This window comes from Arvicanthis niloticus, chromosome 16 (assembly GCF_011762505.2).
Source record: "Arvicanthis niloticus isolate mArvNil1 chromosome 16, mArvNil1.pat.X, whole genome shotgun sequence".
NCBI lineage: Eukaryota > Metazoa > Chordata > Mammalia > Rodentia > Muridae > Arvicanthis > Arvicanthis niloticus.
The window spans coordinates 38,358,981-38,379,309 of record NC_047673.1 but is presented as its reverse complement, the minus strand read 5'-3'; the positions used below and the strand labels follow the sequence as shown (position 1 = coordinate 38,379,309).

Here is a 20,329-nt window from a genome sequence, read left to right as displayed (position 1 = left end):
AGGTGGCTCAGTGGTTAGGAACACTTGCTCTTTTCTCTCTCCAAGACCCAACTTCAATTCCCAGCACCCACATCAGGAGGCTCACAACCATCTCTTATGACAGCTCCAGGAAGCATCTACACTGTCTTCTGTGTTTCTTGGGCACCCTTATGCATGTTCAAATACCTCAACATGTACACATAATTAAAAATAAACCTTATAAAAGTATAGTATTTTTTTAAGGAAGATTATCACCATCGATACAGCTGAAGTCCTACTTTGCCATAAACTATGTCAATCACTGGGAAACCTTAAAAGTCTTTAGGGCTAAGGGATGCGTTAGCCTAGATTTCACAAAGTTCTGGGTGCCGGCCCTCAACACTGTCCAAAAAGAGTCTTTAAAAGGCTTCACCCCCCCCCCCAATTAATTCGTTGAAAATGTCTCAAGATGCTAAAATAATACTTGAAGCGTGTTTGAAGGGCACACATGTGCGTATGCTGCACAGTCGTGGAGGGGCTTAGCTGACAGAACCATAAAAGCATGGGGGCACTGAACTGCATCCACTTGGCGGAAAATATGGAAGAATACTACGGAATTTAATATCAGCAAACATGTTCCCTTTGAAACAGCAAATTAGATGTGCAGGTGGGTTTTGGTCACACTTCAAAGAATAAAATGCTGAGATGGAGAACTGTTCTGTTTACTCTTGCTCTCTCTGGCAGGGTTTTTTTCTATGTTAAACAGGCTTTTGATTACTTCAAAGCGTGTTTGAAGTCCTCACTCTGCATAGCTCATGCACAAAGACAAATACTCCTCCAAAAGTTGTGCCGCTAATCCTGGTGTGCCTTAAATGTATCGGTAAAAAAAGCGCCCGCCATTTCCTTGTTAACACCATGTGACACCTCTCTCATTCAGCTACGACAGTGAAGGTCGCCTGACGAATGTTACCTTCCCAACTGGGGTGGTGACAAACCTGCACGGGGATATGGACAAAGCTATCACGGTGGACATTGAGTCATCCAGCCGAGAGGAAGACGTCAGCATCACTTCAAATTTGTCCTCCATCGATTCGTTCTACACCATGGTCCAAGGTAAAGGCAAGGCATATTCGTTTGAAATGAATAGAGAGAGTATCAGTAGCGCTCCAGTAGACTCTGGATCCTGTGTTCTAAGAAAACCCAGATGAGGGGAGGGAGAGGCAGGAGTGCTCAGAGGAATGGTGAAACAAGCAAGGCCCTGCAGGCAGTATTATACACACGCACACACTCACACATGCACACTAACACACATACACTTGCACACACTCAGTCACACACTTACACACACACAGGCACACACTTACACACACACACACACTCACACAAGCAAATAATGCTAACCTTAAAATATGTCCCTTTCAATTCTAATTTAATACAGCAACTTAATTTCAGCTCTCGATATGTGTCATCTCACCAGTTTGATGTCATCCAGTTGTTTCTGAGAGCTTGCCCTCCCCTCTGCCACCTCACTGCGGTGACTGGAGGTATGGGATGCTATAATCCACTATAATGTGGTATTTGAAGCCACATACGATGGTGATTTTACCTCCACATCTCAAGACACTATTTATATAATACCTAAACTCTTTTACAACTTGGAATAATTACTAAACCTGCATTAGACCTCTTCTACTTTGCTTGGGTTTGGTTTGGATTGACTTGTACTTGTTTGATTATTTGGGTTTTTTTTTTTTTTTCTCTTTTTAAAAACTTACCCATCAGGCAACCTTTGCAAGCCTCTAAAAGTAATCTTTCTTCATTGTATTTCTTCTACAAATGGTCCTATTTCGTTCCAAAGACTTCCACGGAGACAGAGGCACTAGTCTATAATATGAAAGGTTTTTCTTGTGTAAAACATTGGGTAGGTCTCTTTTCTAGAAAGTTCGTTTGGGAGAGAATATCACTTTGTATTTTGTGTATGCAAGCTATGCCTATTGATCTTTGACAAAAGACAATGGAGTGCACATAGGTGAAGGCACTCCTGAGGTCCTGAAGGTGGACACCCAGTACTGAAAGCCTGCATGCTTGGTCCACTGTCCATCTCAAGTGAGATGAACCTTCTTCATCTGCTGAAGTCAGTGGTACTTTTAAATGCTCTTTAGCTCATCTTTGATATTCAGCTGAAACCAATACAAGAAGTCCAAGCTATCCTGGTCCTGTCTGGAAGTGCATATGCATCCGTCACTTTTCTCAGCACTGTGATAGACTACAGTGGCAGAAGTAGCAGAAGAAGGGAAGTTTTAGCTTCCAGGTCCAGAGGGTTCGGACCATGTTGCTTACCCACGCAACTGGGCAGGGTATCGTGTCAGGAAACCTATGGGAGAAGAGTTTCTTCACCTCCTGGAAGGAAGGAGATGGGAAGGGCAGAAAAAGAGGAATGGAGAGAGGGTAGGGATTATAGGTCAGTATCAGTTACCTGCCCCCACCCCCAGTTATATATTTCCTTCAACCAGGGACTCCAGAACTAACCTCACAAAGGGACCAAGCTCCTAAATCATTTTGAGGGGATGCTTGCTATCCAGACCATGCAGCATCATGGTCCCCCTTTGTTTGTGCTTGGGGTCCTTTTCCTCCTACTCTACCTCATCCAGCCTTGATACAAGGGTTTGTGCCTAGCTGTATGGCAATTTGCCATGCCATGCTCAGTTGATATCCTAGGAGACCTGCTCTTTTTATAAGGGAAACTGAGGAAGAGCAGCTCTAGGGGAGAAGGGGGGTGAGAGGACTGGAAGGAGTAGAGGTAGGGGGAGCTGTGGTCAGGGCATAATATATTAAAGAATAAAAATTGGAATTAAATTATATATCATATGAAAATGCAAAAAAGAAATCTAAAAAAAAAAAATGAAGGCCTCCATGTTTTAGAAATCTTTATCAGTTCTGAATGTACAACAAGCATCAGATATTTAATACAGACAGAATAAGTCACCTTTTCTGCTTTTCTTTTTTTTTTTTAGACCAGTTAAGAAACAGTTACCAGATTGGGTATGATGGCTCCCTTAGAATCTTCTATGCCAGTGGTCTAGACTCTCACTACCAGACAGAGCCCCATGTTCTGGCAGGCACCGCGAATCCTACGGTGGCCAAAAGAAACATGACTCTTCCCGGTGAGAACGGACAGAATCTGGTGGAATGGAGATTCCGGAAAGAACAAGCCCAAGGCAAAGTCAACGTGTTCGGCCGGAAGCTCAGGGTAAGTGATGCTTGGGGAGGAAGAGAAGGATGTCCAGCACCGTGGTGTGTGTGTCCCCAGCACTGTGGTTTGTGTGTGTGTCCAGCACCGTGGTGTTTGTGTCCCCAGCGCTGTGGTTTGTGTTTGTGTCCAGTACTGTAGTGTGTGTGTGTCCCCAGCGCTGTGGTGTGTTTGTGTCCAGCACTGTGGTGTGTGTGTGTGTGTGTGTGTGTGTGTGTGTGTGTGTCCAGCGCTGCTCTGTGTCAACAGTCTGCCTGCACACCACCTGCCACCCTCAACTCTCTACCCTGACTGTCTGTCACAAATCATACCAGCCATCGAAACCCTCAGATGCCTAAAAGGAAATTCTTCCCTGGGGAATTTAGAAATTGCATGTAGCACAAGATGTGCAGTCTCTGGCTATCAACTGAGCCTTGCTTTGCCAATGTCATCCTAAGAGTCCTGAAAGCATGATGTTCCTTCTCCTGGTCCGTGAGCAGCAATGGCTTCCTCCTGCATAGATGGAAATAAGTTAGACTTGGCTTAAATATCAACAGTTTTCAAAGTCACAAATCGGAATGGTGACGGAGACGGGCCAGCCATTGAGAGGTGTCTTTTTTTGCAGTTTGAATGTATGTGCAGTGTGAATGTATAGTAAGACATCTGACCTTAGAACCGCTATGCTGTCTCTTTACCATTGACTGAAGCCCCACCTTTTGTTGGCTTTTTTTTACGAGTGATGTGGTATTTCTCATTGTGCTGGTGTAATTGGGCCTTGCAAAATGGTCTCTGCATTTACTCGTAAGGTGGGTTGGTTTTTTTTTTTTTTTTTTTTTTTTTTTTTTTTTTTTTTTTTTATCACTCTTCCATTATAGGCCAAATGCATCTGGAAGGCAAGCTGTGATTTATGGTAGCTATTTGATAAAGACAATGTAGATTAAAAACCAAAGCATGGATTGCAAGAAATCACCTTCAGCCACAGTAAAGTGAACCTGATTCATTCTTTATATTAGCAAACAGAGTTTTAGTTTATCAGGTAAATATAGAGGATTCTCGCCTGGCCATTAAAAAATTAAATATGTAAATAAATAAATAAATATGTAACTTCAAATCAAGCAGCAAGAACAAAACATGAAGCTTGCTGGTAATTTCCCTCCCTCCCCCCCTCCCCCCAGCCGCCATCCCCGCTCCACTCCAAATGGCTAAATTATCATCCTAAGAGGCCAGCATTATTTTACCTTGGCAGTTCTTCAGGGTTAGATGCAGCAATTAATATTGCTCCTGGCTCTTTCCAAGAAATAGGAACAAATTTCTAAAAAAGAATCAATGGATCAAACACAGACTAAACCCAATGCGTAGCAGTCAATCACAAGATTGGTATTAGGGATAATAACACATGGTCTCTGGCCTTGTTAGAGTAGGTGTGGCCTTGTTGGAGTAGGTGTGTCATTGTGGGCATAAACTTTAATATTCTAGTCCTAGCTGCCTGGAAACCAGTATTCTGCTAGCAGCCTTCAGAGGAAGATGTAGAATTCTTAGCTCTGCCTGCACCATGCCTGCCTGGATACTGCCATGTTCCCGCCTTGATGATAATGGACAAACCTCTAAACCTATAAGCCAGCCCCAATTAAATGTTGTTCTTTTTAAGAGTTTCGGTGGTCATGGTGTCGGTTCACAGAAGTAAAACTTTAACTAAGACAAGGTTTATTGAACTTACATTTCCACATTGCTGTTCATCACCAAAGGAGTCAGAACTGGAACTCAAGCAGGCCAGGAAGCAGGAGCTGATGCAGAGGCCATGGAGAGATGATACTTACTGGCTTGCTTCCCCTGGCTTGCTCAGTTTACTTTCTTATAGAACCCAGGACTACCAGCCCAGGAATAGCACCACCCACATGGACCCTCCCACCCTTGATCACTAATTGAGAAGATGCCTTACAGCTGGATCTCATGGAGGCATTTCCTCAAGGGAGGCTCATTTCTCTTTGATAACTCCAGCTTGTGTCAAGTTGACACACAAAACCAGCCAGTACAGTATGTGTGGGGGTGGGGTTTGGTTGCTTGCAAAGGAGAGACCAATCTGAAGTCTCTGGTCCTGCACCACCTCTAAATGCACCCCACTTCTGTAGACAGAGGAAGGGAGTCATATATACACTGATGTGTGAGCAAAAGGACCATTCTGCCCCACAAATGCTCTCTCTCAATCCCAATGAAAGGAGCTCTCCCAGAGACAATGCCAAGATCACAACGGAAGGGGATAGGACTCTGGCTATCCCCTGGATGAGCCAGCTCTGGCTGCTAATTTCATTCCCCCTCTGTGGATTCCAAGAGCGAAATTCCAAGGAGCAAGGACTGACGGGAAAGGCTCTTTGGGGACTGAGCCTGCAGCCCACCAAGAGGGTGAGAAGAAGTGAATTCGGAAGCCTGTATTTGTGTCCCTCCGCTTCTGAAACACAGAATGTCCGCCCCCCCCCCCCCAAGTCTTTCCTAGCAGAAGTTTCTTTTCATTCTCAAGTTTTTGACTTAAATTTAGCTACATGCCTGGCACATGGTGGACGCTCAAATATTTATTCAGTGAATGAAAGGACAGAGAAAGCCAGCCTTGCAATATGGATTGTCTGTGTTCCATTGCATCTAGATCATCCAATGGAAGAGGCGGTGGGAGTGGCGTCTGGCCCAGCCGATGTTCGCTTGCTATAAACAAACCTAACACTTCATTTAATAGATGGGTGACTGATAAATGAGTAGCTATTTGTTATACAAAGAGTGTGTGTGTGTGTGTGTGTGTGTGTGTGTGTGTGTGTGTGTGTGTGTGTAAAATAGATTACAGCCAGGCAGTGGTGGCTCACACCTTTAATCACAGCACTTGGGAGGCAGAGGCAGGTGGATTTCTGAGTTTGAGGCCAGCCTGGTCTACAGAGTGAGTTTCAGGACAGCCAGGACTACACAGAGAAACCCTGTCTTGAAAAACCAAAAAAAAAAAAAAAAAAAAAAAAAAAAAAAAAAAAAAAAAATCACAAAGTTAAAGGGAAGGCAGGCAGGGGGAAAGGGAAAATTCTATTAGAAACTAGTCAATGCTTTTTCTATGAGACAATGCGCTGGGGACAGCGAGGATAAATACAGTGGGAAGCATACATATGGAACCTGGCAGCGATGCAGGAAGGCATGGCAGAATAAAGATCGCTCCATGGCTTGCTGGCTAGTAGCTACACTTAAAAATAAAACAGATGAGGGCTGGCAAGTTGGCTCAGGCAGTAAAATACTTGCCTTGCAAGCACGAGGACCCTATAAGCCACTTTAAAAAGCCAAGTCGGTGGCAGGCTTGTCATCTCAGTGCTGGGGAGGCAGAGACAGGCACAGCCCTCAGCCTAGCCTAACTGTCCAGCTCCAGGCAAATGAGAGATCCTGGTCAAAAATAAGAGGTAAACAGCCCCTGGGGAACAATACCCAGAACTCTCCATTGGCTCCACCCATGTGCACACATGCTTGCACAGACATGCACACATACACACTCACAAATAGGTGAACACACGGCACTTGCTTGTGTTTGTCAGATAATAGCTAGGAAAGAGAAGGAAGGGGACTTAGGACCGGGGAGAGGGCTCAGGAGGGAAAGGCTGTAGGCAACATTGAGGACCTGCCTGCGTCCAGATCACCAGAACTCACATAAAGCAGGGGGGATCAGCACACATGTGTAAGGTCAGCACTTCTCCAGCAAGATGTGAAGCCAAGAGAGGAGAACCCCTAAGTGTACACAGGTTAGCTAGCCTTGAGTACAAAGACCCTCTCTGAAACAAGGTAAAGACCAACCCGAGGCTATCCCTCTGACTTCATACACATGCTTGAACACATGTTCGCACATACACATACATCATACACAATGATTTAAAAAAAATAGTTGGCCTTAAGTGGTACAGACCACTAATCCCAGCATTTATGAAGCTACAGCTAGAGAATCATGAGTTTAAGTCTAGCCTGGGCTACATGGCAAGACTGTCCTTAAAACAAAGTTGATATATTTATTCTAAGTTTTATCTTTGCTGTACTTTTGGGAGTAGCCATCACTCCACCAGCAAAATTCATTTCTTACACCTACCCAGACCTCATGCTAAAGGAATAATTTTAGTGAATCATTTCAAAAGGAAAACACCGAGAATTTGAAAGTCCAAAGTGTGTTTGAAGGCACGCATAAATATGGCAGCATATTTAAATCTTGCTCAGCCTATCACATTTCTGTGATATTTTAATACAGTATTCTATCCTGGAATGGGATTACACATTTAGTTAGCTCTCATGATGGGGAGTACACAGACCCATCTGTGGTGGCTGATGCTCCAATAGGGCCACTAAAGAGGCTCCATGTTGTCACTGAGCATGCTGGGTAACAAGCCAGCCCTTTCCTCCTCCTCTTCCTCCTCTTCCTCCTCCTCCTCCTTCTCCTCCTCCTCCTCCTCTTCCTCCTCTTCCTCCTCCTCTTCTTTTTCTTCCTCCTCTTCCTCCTCCTCTTCCTCTTCTTCCTCCTTCTCTTCCTCCTCTTCCTCCTCTTCCTCCTCTTCTTCCTCCTCCTCCTCTTCCTCCTCCTTTTCCTCTTCCTCCTTCTCCTCAGTAACACTTCAGAAGAGTGTACACAGGCCCATAAGCTGGCAACTCTTTTTAGGCAAGTTGTTTAAGGTCATTATGAGTTGAATTCTCAAGCACTCCAGAAGGAAAATTCTAACTGTTCCCCTCTCACTGTCAGAGGACCCTGTGACTAATGACAGTCGTGCTAGACATAGCTGTGGAAATGGAGATCTTTTGCATGCTTGCTTAAGGGAAATAAAGTCCACCACCAGTACAGCCAGTGGCCCCTTAACTGTACCCACTACTGGGATTCACTTCCAGGCTGATAGAGGTACAACACAGATTAAAGGTTTTCATCTTGATCAAGTATTCATTTCAACCTCATTTTTGTCTTTGTATGTGTGCAGATGCACATACATGGACATCTGTGTGGAGGCCAGAAGGAGACTTTACGGATCATTCCTAGGAGTTATCACCTTGTTTTGTTGACACAGGTCCTATGACAATGACCAGCACCTAATTTTGTATTAGAGTGGCTGGCCAGCAAGCCCCAATGACCTCCTGCCTCAGTCTCTTGAATGCTGGACTTGCGAGCACATACCACAGTACCCAGCCTTTTTTTTTTTTTTTAAATATGATGTTAGGAATCCAAACCCGGGTGTCCATCCTTACATAGTAAGCAGCGTACTGACTGAGGCATTTCCCCAGTCCCTTAAACCGATATTTTTATAAATTAAAATATTTATAAACTCTCCACTGAAATAATGTACTTTATAATTACAATACAAGAAAAGGATTTAAAAGATGCTTTATTTAGGGACACAGGACTAGGTCTCAGAGTGGATATGGCCCTTGGCCAGTGCAGTGTATTTACAGTATCCAAACAAGGGATGCTTGAAAGGGAGAGAGTGAACAGGAACTCTGTTAATGTCTTTTGAAATTTTATGTTTTGGATAACAGTGACTACTCTCTGGTAACACTAAGAATGTTTAATGCCTTGTCGGGCCAAGTGGCACATACCTGTGGCCCCAGCAACTTGGAAAGCTGAAACAGAATTGCTTGATACTGCTATAACACACATGCACACGCGCACGCACGCACGCGCATACACAAGAAAAATAATTTCCAGCAGAAACTCATTATTTCAGCTTGAGGATACAAGAAAGGTATTTCTTACCGTATTTGTCTGAATAAAAAAAGAAGTTAAAACATCCATCCCCCATTGAGTCTCATAGTGCTTCCAGATGCTCCCGGATGGTGACATATTTGGTACAGAGAGCCACACAGTTGATACTGTTGACATTCTTGATTTTCATTTGGAAGAGGGAGGGAGGGAGGGAAGGAGGGAGGGAGGGAGGGAGGGAGGGAGGGAGGGAGGGAGGGAGTCATAGAACCACCCTTACAAACCAAAGAAGCAAATCAGAAACCAGTAGCAAGTTGCAGGTGAGCAAAAATGAGGTCCAGACCTGTCTTTTGTTATACAGCCGCCAGCCATGGGTCATACCAGAAATGCAGCCCAGAATGTTGATACTCCAGCCAGAGGATCCGAGCAGAGATAAAGCAGGGTTAGTGAGAGCAGTAAGAAGTTGAAGTACAAATTAAAATGGATGCAAACTAAAATGCAAACAGATGGGGCAGTAATGTGGGCAGGGTAGTGGAAACCACACAGTCCTTCACGGTTATTCATGGGAGGAACAACCTCAGCATTTAAGGGGGGGGGAGAGGGAGGGAGAGAGGGAAAGAGAGAGAACTGAACATGGGGGTGAGGTGGGGCATCCTTCTAAAACACAATCTGAGAAACCCAAAAGTTCTAATGAAATCATTTAACTGTATAAAAACCTCTTCTCTTGACTCTCTCCCTTCTAGTCCAGTTTTTATTAACTGAGAATCTCATATATGTATAGAGTACCTTCTGATCATATTTATCTCCGGACTCCTCCCCAATCTCTCCTCCTGGATCCACCCTCTGCCTTCTCCTAACTTTGTCTTTTTTATTTTTTTTATTGGTTATTTTATTTACTTACATTCAAATGTTATCCCCCTTCCCAGTTTTCCCTCTGCAAACCTCCTATCCCATCCCTACTCCCCCCTGCTTCTATGAAGGTGCTCCCCCACCCTCCCACCCACCCTCACCACTCTAGCAGTCCCCTATGCTGGGGCATTGAGCCTTCCCAGGACCAAGAGCTGCCTCTCTCATTGATGCTCGACAAGACCATCCTCTGCTACATATGCAGCTGGAGCCATGGGTCCCTCCATGTGTGCTTTTCGGTTTGGTGATTTAGCCCCACCATGTGTATTCTGTGCTGTCCATACACACACATATATGGGGCCATACACTGAAGTGTGGTTGACCTCCCAATGCGTCTTCCATCATAAACAATATATATATATATATAAACTGAAGCAACTTGATCCTGCCAGTTACCAAGTTGGTTTGATATCAAATCTATCTACAGACTGGAGAAAAGATGTTTGTAATATCCACTATCACTTCTTTCCAGAGCATCCAAACTCGTAGAACTCACCTAGGCAGGGGAGCAACTGAAGCAGAGGCATTTCTTCATCAGAAGAGGGAAGGGCAGGAAGCCTCCAGCTGGCTGGTTCACAGTCCAGCAAAACCACCACATGACCACACCTCAAGGATGCAGTCCAACTTCTGTATTTACAGATGGACAAAACAGATGCAGGGGGTTTCCAAATCCCAGTGGCAGGGGATTTCCAAAGCCCAGGGTCAGGCTGCTCCTAGGTCTTGTCAGTCTTGGAGATCAGGTTCTGGAACTGGTAGGACTTCATGGGTGGTCTCTCTCTCTCTCTCTCTCTCTCTCTCTCTCTCACACACACACACACACACACACTGATAGACCCTGATACAGATCTCTGCCATGTTATAATGTAGTGATTTTCTTCCACCTTATAAACCTTGTCTGAAAGAACAAAAAACTCAGGGTCACTTCATCTCATTCTGGGCTCAGCTCTCTCTCTCACTACTTGCAAATCACATCTTCGATGTAGTTCCCCCAAAACTCATTTAAGACTTATACCACACCTCTCTATGGACTTCGCACCTCTCCATGGTCTTCACACCTCTTCTCTTGAGCAGCCAATCAGAAAAGTCGAGGCTCAAGGAACACGTTTTGCCTGAAATTCAGTTAATATCAGTGGTAGACGGCAGAAGCTAAGTTCATCATAGATCTTTCACAAATGTACATGTATATATCATATATGCATACATACCTAAGCATACATGCATTGTGGTTTAAAGTGATGTGTTTGGGTATCGAAGGTCACAAGGGGTGGACTTGTGATGGCAGTTCTTTAGTCAGCGCAGCTGGGATTAGAATCTTCTAATTGGTCATAGCACACTCCTGGGTGTTTCCATAGACAATTAACTGAAGATGAAAGCTACCCTTCACCCCTATGGACTGAATAAAATGGGGGAGGGAAATGCCAGCCTAGTGTCATTATTCCTCCCTTCTGTTTCCTGACACCATGGACTCGTGCCCATCCTTGATTGACTGGACAAGCTTGAACTGTGAACCAAACTCAGTCCTCCTTTCCTTAAGCTCCTTTCAAGTATTTTGGTCACAGTAACAAAAAAGCTAAAATAGAATGTAAATGCAGGTGGTATAGTGTGTGTGTGTGTGTGTGTGTGTGTGTGTGTGTGTGTGTGCTGTATTAATATAGAAATGTTGTGTATCTTATTTTGTTTTCTGTTGCTGTAACAGAATGCCTGACACTGGATAGTTTATAAAGAAAAAGTTAAGAGCCTCAAGACAGGAAGTAGAACAAATGGTCATGATTAGAAAGGGACCAAGAACGTTCCTATGAGATGGGGAAGGAACAAATCAATTCCCATGAGAACTATTTCAGTCTCTTGAAACATGAGTCCCTCTTAAAGGCCCTGTCTCCTTATACTATTACATTGGCAATCAAATTTCATCCCAAGTTTTATCAAAACAAACCACATCCATATATATAGTTATAGTTTAGTTGTTATAGTTATTGTGTTTTATATATATGGTTATTTGTATATAAAACCAGTCACCTCCAGCTATTCATTTGTTAATTCTAACTGTTGTAGTTAAAATGTGGCCATGCACTGCAAGCTTGCTCCACTTAATTTGTAGCAATGTCAACATCTACTGAGAGTTCTAATGTGTGCACAGACTACCATGCTGACAAAGATTCCGGCTCCTACCTTCAGAGTCCGGCCTGCAAACATCAACTCCTTGCAAAGTGGAGTGTAATCAGCATCCTGCTCCCCCTTCGGCAGTGAGTCCTGGCTTGTGCCTTGCATCACAGACAGGAACAGCCAGATTATGTCAGAGATCCTGGACACAGCATACAACCACAAAGGAGTTGATATTTATTATTATATATATTATTAATATAGTAATATTAATGTATTACTATATTGCAGCAATATAGTGCTAGGTTTATAAATTAAGTACAATGTCCAGACCATGGATTTGTGGTAGGAAAGAACTCTAAAGCCCGGGCCAGTTACCCAGATGTTATCAAAGAAAACAACACTCTAAAAAATTGTGACTTTTCAGTACTGGGCCCAAAGCAATGATAGTGTTTGTAACCTCCTGCTAGTTCAACTCATTAATAATTTACAGTAATGTGGGCTCCAACTTCTACTTAACTGCACTTCAAAGGGTTAGAGCCATGTTTACCACTGTTTTATTTAATGTAGCCATGATTAATTCACTAAGTAATTATTTTTTTCTTTGTCCTTTTGGGGGAGGAATGTTGAGTGATTTACATAGGGTGTTGTGTTTATCAGCAGAAAATCTTTAAAGCAAGCACATTTTGAGAATTCTCTCAGCCCCTCCCTCCCTTCCTCCCTCCCTCCCTCTCTCCCTTCCTCCCTCTCATTCTTCTCTCTCTGTCAGTCTCATCTGTTGCTTTAGTTTACAAAATTTAATTGAAACAGTTTTGAACAAATGCCAGGCTGTCTTTCTGCTTAATCAAACCTTGCAAAAGAACAGTTAATCTGTTACCTTGTACTTGCATCTAAAAATTTGCTAAATTAATTTTATTGACAAAGAGAATCAATCACCATAAAGCAATTAAACAGTCCCGGGAACTCCACGGGTGAACAGTGCCCAGCCCGGGAATGATGAGATGTACTCTTTCTCAATTTGTTTGATAACAGGTCAATGGGCGCAACCTCCTTTCAGTGGACTTTGATCGGACCACCAAGACGGAGAAGATCTATGATGACCACCGGAAATTTCTCCTGAGGATCGCTTATGACACATCGGGGCACCCGACTCTCTGGCTGCCTAGTAGCAAGTTGATGGCAGTCAATGTCACCTACTCATCCACTGGTCAAATTGCCAGCATCCAGAGAGGGACCACTAGTGAAAAGGTGGACTATGACAGCCAGGGGAGGATCGTCTCTCGTGTCTTTGCCGATGGGAAAACATGGAGTTACACATACTTGGAAAAGGTATGCCTGTGTTCTGCGGTCCAAATGGGATGATTAGCATTTCCCAACAATCGCCTTGAGCACGAAGAGAAGAAGAAACAGCAACACATGACTGAGTTCCATTTATTATTCTAAGTATCGCTGTGGCAGTCACAGGGGCGCAGGGTGATGAATTTCTGTATTAGCCAAGTAGTTTCGCCTTAGTTAAGTTCTCCTATCTGAGTCCCTTTTAAGCGATTTATGCTGTAAACAAACAAGCACCAACACCATCCACCTGCCAAGCCTGTACCCTGACAACATTCACAAATTAGACCCAGAGCTTGCAAGTCATTTGTAAATAATTTCTGCTCCAGCTCTTTCATTTAAGAGAGAGCTTGCATTAGCACAGTTAAAACTGTCAGTTGTGCGTTGTCCCCGGCAGAGCTTCAACATAACCATAAAAAGCATGTAGGGCCTATTTATGCATTATTAACCAGAAGAGGCTATTTTCCTAGAAAGCCATACTTTCAGATACTGTGTGGTGTCTCTCTTTCATTTTGCATGTAAGAGATATGCGCCGTAACTTGGGCACCTTCCCATCCTTCAGATCCCCGCGCCCAGTGCCACAGATGGAGAGTTAGAGCTACGCATGCGCCAAGTGCTAAGCTGTAGGTTGTGCAACCTGAGGTTGGGGCCGGGGTCAGGAGGAATGGAAAGGGGAGAGGCAGGGGACTGGGACTGTTCTGTTCCCTAAAACTCACTTCTTAAGGACTAGGATCTACCAAAGAGCATTTTCCTGGATGTTTTATCTGCCTCTGAAAATGATTTGGTTTCGAGTTCTAACATGCCTCAAATCTTACGGCACTGTGCTCCCGATCACATGGCGCCAAAGTTACATGGTCAGCTCTCGACATTCACTGCCTCCAGCCGTGTGGACATTGAAAGATATACCCAGAAACGTTTGTCCTCCAGAACAGTCGTGAGCCATGCAAAACACTGCGGTATTCACCCCCAACAAGGTTTCACCAGAGATGTTTGGCAAACCACTCGGGCTAAACCTAACCCTTACGCATGAGCCCACCCTCTTCCCAGGCCCTCAACCAGATTCAGAGCTCAAGGCGGGCTGCTACAACCTTAAGGCACCCTACCAATTCTAAATGCTTCCAACAAGGACCCTCCCGGCCGGACTCTGTCTCCTCTCCTTAGAAGAGACTCACCCTGGGCCGTGGACTCTACCTGTTAGATTACAAACCTCTTCCACCCCCACTACTATGCTCTAACCACGAAGCATCTGTTTAGAGACCACAGGGTAAGCTCCCTGTCCCACATCCTTGCCTAGAAACCTATCTTGCCACCTGATAGCTGTCTCATGCTCCAATCTAACCAGCCCCAAGGGGACTTCTCCAAGCAGGAGGGGAAGAGACTGGAACATTTACCCCATTTAGACTAAGTGCATTACCGGGAATAGTAATAGAAATACCCATCCCCCACAAAATAATACTTGTCATAATGTGGCTTAAAATGTTTAAAGGAAAGCAAAAAAGGGCATCGTTGGTTATAGTCGCTTTCACGGAGTGGCAAAGGCGGTTATGGAAATTATCTTCTCGTGCTCATGAAGCCCAGAAAAACCCAGCGGGGCCTTCCTTATTAGCTCCTAAATTCCCCAAATTCTCGGGACCCTATTTGCTTCCTTGCTAGGACAGACACACTAAACCCAGACTGACTCACAGCCAGACAAGTAATATTTTACTAATTACCATCAAATACGACTTTAAATGCATGCGAAACGAACTCCCATGAAAGGCGGTTGTTCGAGCCTTCCTAGGGGAAACTACAAGCCATGTGTTAGCTTTCTGCTACTGTGACCAAATGCCTGAGATGAAAACCTATACATTAGAGAGATTCTAGCTCTCAGCTTTGGAGGATTCAGTCCACCATCACTTGGCTTCTCTGTTAATAGGGATCATGGTGAGATAACGGGGTATGTGTGTCGGACAACAGTGCTCATCTCAGGATGTCCAGGAAGTAACGGGGATGCAAGGAAGAACTGAGGGTTCCAATGTCCCCTTCCAAGGCATGTTCCCCATGACAGAATGTCCTTCCATAAGGCCCTGCCATTTAAAAGTTTCAGTACTTCCCAGTGGTACCCAAGGCTGAGAACCAAGCCATCAACATATGGTCTTTGCGGATCCGTTTAGATCCAAACTATAATATCCTACGTGTAAAATATGTCCCTGCTCATGGCCCGAGAGGAGATTTATCAGGAACCTAAGCCATAAGAACCATTTTTCATGTAGTAAGAAATGGAAAACCTGAGTCTGGACAACTGAATGTTACCCATTTCCATACCGGAATCAAGAGGACATGCCAGGCTCTCCCACCTCGCTGGCCTCCCTGTCTGCCCATCATTCCGCTTTTTCTAATGGGGTCAAAAGAAATGTTATCACAGGAAGAACCGCCGGAGGCCAGCCAGCATCACAGTTCACATGATAACCTCACTCAGCTAACATCAGGGTTGGCTTTCTCTCCTGGTGGCTCAGTAAGCGGATGCCGCCTCTTTCTGTAGTTAACCTGAGTGAGGGGAGTAGGGATTATTTCTGTTTGTAATTTTTTTTTTTTTGTAACTCCGTACCAACACTTAGAAAGAACCTAGACACCATCATGGTAGCACCTGAAGTGCAGTTCAGATTTGGGTATCTGAAAAAAGAAATTATTGAAACATAGACTTGGGCTGGAGAGATGGCTGGCTCAGCAGTTAAGAGCACTGACTGTTCTTCCAGAGGTCCTGAGTTCAATTCCCAGCAACCACATGGTGGCTCACAACAAAGATCCGATGGCCTCTTCTGGTGTGTCTGAAGACAGTGACAGTGTACTCGTATACATAAAATAAATAAATAAATTTTTAAAAAGAAGGAAAGAAACATAGACTTGTCCATACAGATCCCAGATTTGGACACCGTATCTCCAAATCCATATTCCTATGAAGGGCATTTACAGCTTTGGTTTGCTGTGTGGCTCATTTAACCCTGTTTGTTGACATTGATGCTTTATGTACACATTATCCATTTTAGGCTAATTTTATGTTTCTTCCTCATAAATAACATTTTGGCTTCGTTCCTCCCCCAAGTACACAGGAAATTAAAACGTGATTTGGAGTAACTCTTCAGTCAAATGAGAGGAAAAGCTACCTGACTAAATAATTGCTAATTGTATGTAGGATTGCGCTTCCCCTCTGCTATTTTCCCCTTGAAATATTGTCTTCAGACCAGCTCGGTTCGTGCCTGCATTATGGCTTCTCCAAGTCCATTGACAATCTGCTGGTTGGCTGGGAAGGCCTGGAAACAAAGAGCAGCCCAATCATGACAAGTAGCACATTATGAATCTTAAGCCACTAATTGCAGAACCCTTCGCAATTAAGCATCCAAGCAAATTAGGCAGGGGATCGTTAACACCATGTAAGGTCAAGGATAACTCAATTAAAACGAGAACCATTTTCTCAGGCGGAATGTTCTCTGTGTGTTTGTGGTCACCAAATCTGCTTTCTGTGTGTCGTCCCCCCCCCCCCACTCCAGTTCCCAAACCCTGATAACAGCCTGTGCTCTCTTCACAGTCAATGGTTCTTCTGCTCCATAGCCAGCGGCAGTACATCTTCGAATACGATATGTGGGACCGCCTGTCAGCCATCACCATGCCCAGTGTGGCTCGCCACACCATGCAGACCATCCGGTCCATTGGCTACTACCGCAACATATACAACCCCCCAGAAAGCAATGCTTCTATCATCACAGACTATAACGAGGAAGGGCTGCTTCTGCAGACTGCTTTCCTGGGAACAAGTCGGAGGGTCTTATTCAAGTATAGAAGGCAGACCAGGCTATCAGAAATTTTATACGATAGCACAAGAGTCAGTTTTACCTATGATGAAACAGCAGGAGTCCTGAAAACAGTAAACCTTCAGAGCGACGGTTTTATTTGCACCATTAGATACAGGCAAATTGGTCCCCTGATTGACAGACAGATTTTCCGCTTCAGTGAGGATGGAATGGTAAATGCGAGATTTGACTATAGTTATGACAACAGCTTCCGAGTGACCAGCATGCAGGGTGTCATCAATGAAACGCCACTGCCCATTGATCTATACCAGTTCGATGACATTTCTGGCAAAGTTGAGCAGTTTGGGAAATTTGGAGTTATATACTATGACATCAACCAGATCATTTCCACGGCCGTGATGACTTACACGAAGCACTTTGATGCTCACGGGCGTATCAAGGAGATCCAATATGAGATATTCAGGTCACTCATGTACTGGATTACAATTCAATATGATAATATGGGCCGGGTAACCAAGAGAGAGATTAAAATAGGGCCTTTCGCCAACACTACCAAGTATGCTTATGAATACGATGTTGATGGACAGCTCCAAACCGTTTACCTAAACGAGAAGATCATGTGGCGGTACAACTATGACCTGAATGGAAACCTCCACCTGCTGAACCCCAGCAGCAGCGCCCGCCTGACACCTCTTCGCTACGACCTGCGAGACAGAATCACCCGCCTGGGCGATGTTCAGTACCGGCTGGATGAAGATGGCTTCCTCCGTCAGAGAGGCACAGAAATTTTTGAATACAGCTCCAAGGGGCTTCTGACTCGAGTCTACAGTAAAGGTAGTGGCTGGACAGTGATCTATCGGTATGATGGCCTGGGAAGGCGTGTTTCTAGCAAAACCAGTCTGGGACAGCACCTTCAGTTTTTCTATGCTGACCTGACGTACCCCACCAGGATCACTCATGTCTACAACCATTCGAGTTCAGAAATCACCTCCCTCTACTATGACCTCCAAGGACATCTTTTCGCCATGGAGATCAGCAGTGGGGACGAGTTCTACATTGCTTCGGATAACACAGGGACCCCGCTGGCTGTTTTTAGTAGCAACGGGCTCATGCTGAAACAGATTCAGTACACTGCCTACGGTGAGATCTACTTTGATTCCAACATCGACTTCCAGCTGGTGATTGGGTTCCACGGAGGCCTGTATGACCCACTCACCAAATTAATCCACTTTGGAGAAAGAGATTATGACATTTTGGCGGGAAGATGGACCACACCGGACATTGAGATCTGGAAGAGAATTGGAAAGGACCCTGCTCCTTTTAACCTGTATATGTTTCGGAATAACAACCCTGCGAGCAAAATCCATGATGTGAAAGACTACATCACAGGTAAGGCATCTTTCTTTCTCTCCAAGTGCTAAATTACTATTACCGTTAGATTAATACACAAAGTAACTAGAACTGACCTTTTGGATGGATTCATTTCTCCAAGGATCCATTGAGAAACCACAAAGGGAAAATGAAATACAGTTACTTCCTACTCTGCCTGACTATGCTCAAGGCCATGGTTTCTGAAATGACATGGAATTCAATCATCTAAGAGATGGGAAGAGATCCAGAGAGGAGCAAACATGCTAAATTCAAATTCCCAAAACGGAAATAGCAACCTCGCCCCATCTACAGTGGTGCAGCGTTGCGGTCCAGTTCTTTCCCTCGTCTCGCTCGCTGCATGAGCTCCCTCTCTGCCATTACCACAAAACTTCCGAGATAATCCCCTTGCAAAGAGGAGAGGTTCACTGGGACTTGGGAGTCCTGTTGGTCCCAGTGCTTCCTTCCACCCTGCAGCAAGACAGCACTTGCTGGGATGAGTGCTTGGGGGGGCAAGCCAAGAATGTTATCGGCCAGGAAGCCAGGGCTGGGGGGGGGGGCAGAAAAGAAGCTCAGAATCCCATAGTCTCCTTCAAGGACATACCACACTGACTTAAAGACCCGCCATATCCTTCATGTCTCCAAGATTCCACCACCTCCCAACAGTAGTAGGCTAAAAACAAAGCTTTAACAAATACACCCATGGAGGCATTCGGTGTCTGATCGCTGGCCTTAACAATAAGAGGGGACGACTGTCTGCCATAAAATGTAAGAGTGTAGAAAATTCTGTGCTAAATAGTAGCTACCTCACAAACATATACTGCTGGGTTCCATATATATATATACACACACACACACACACACACACACACACACACACACATATATATATATATATATATATATATGTGTGTGTGTGTGTGTGTATATATATATCTCCATGTGAAACACAGCAAAGTGTGACACCTTGTTTAATCCCTGAGAGATACCTCACACCCTCCTCAAAACCATCCCCCCAGACCAGGAATGGAGCAATTTCTCCTGGCAAAGGGCTCAGTTTCTCCTCTCTGTTCTGTGTTCTTGCATGAGGGCACTGCTAATGACCACACTGGCTTGACTGCTAACAAGGAGTAATGCCCGGGCTATAGAATGAGGGTCTTTCTAAGGTTTATCTGTGATCCTTTTGGCACTGAAAATGTGAGGAGTCCGTCTGCGTGTCTGCCACTGCAGAAGCACAAGATAAAACACAGACAGGACCTTACAAGCTCTGCTATGGTCCCCATACTGAGCTGACAATATCCATCCTCTTCTTTGACTAGTTTAGATCCTCATGCTTCTGGTCTTCCATGAACTCAATTTTCTGTTTTCTGTAGGGTGTTGCTGTTGGTGGTGGTTTGGTTTGGTTTGGGGCTGGGGGGTTTGGTTTTTGGGGGGATTGGCTGTTATTTGGGGGGTTGTTTTTGTTTGTTTGTTAGTTTGTTTTTGCTTTGAGATTTTCTCCTCTGTTTTGGCTTGTGCTGGATGCCCCATCAGCCAGCCCCTTTCCCAGTTCGGTGTTCAAGGCACACCAAGATATTCTTTGGTCCCTCAGGCTGACTGTCAAAACTGTGCCCCTGTACCTGTCACATCTGCCTTTTCACCTTTCCAAATGGTACAAAGCTTTTCCTATCTCCCTTCCATATGGCCAGCTGTAAGTCCCTCCCTCCAGCGTCACCAACACCTGATTCGGCAACACCCTGTTGGCACAGAGTCACATTCCAACCCCATTATCTTGGCAGTGCTTTTCAATACTAAAGACTCTGGTTTTCATGTGAACACACATTGTTCAGAAAATAAGAAACCCCACCCTCCATACATGGACTTTTGGGAGACAGAACGCCCTCCCCAAACCTAAGTGCCCCCACCACCTGTAATCGTATATACACTCACAGGAAGGTAGGTAGCACTTCCCATCCGCTGTGAACC

General features: G+C 44.6%; 1 protein-coding gene across 13 annotated transcripts in view; it reads left to right on the top strand.

Moving 5' to 3' along the window:
- Tenm3 (teneurin transmembrane protein 3) overlaps positions 1 to 20,329 on the top strand; it is a 604,001-nt gene that overhangs the window by 576,284 nt on the left and 7,388 nt on the right. For all 13 annotated transcript variants that reach the window (XM_076914147.1, XM_076914146.1, XM_076914145.1 and 10 more), the window contains 4 exons: positions 896 to 1,071; positions 2,973 to 3,208; positions 12,909 to 13,205; positions 16,774 to 18,385. In XM_076914147.1, the coding sequence (XP_076770262.1) occupies positions 896 to 1,071; positions 2,973 to 3,208; positions 12,909 to 13,205; positions 16,774 to 18,385 (2,321 nt within the window). The remainder of the gene's footprint in view (positions 1 to 895; positions 1,072 to 2,972; positions 3,209 to 12,908; positions 13,206 to 16,773; positions 18,386 to 20,329) is intronic.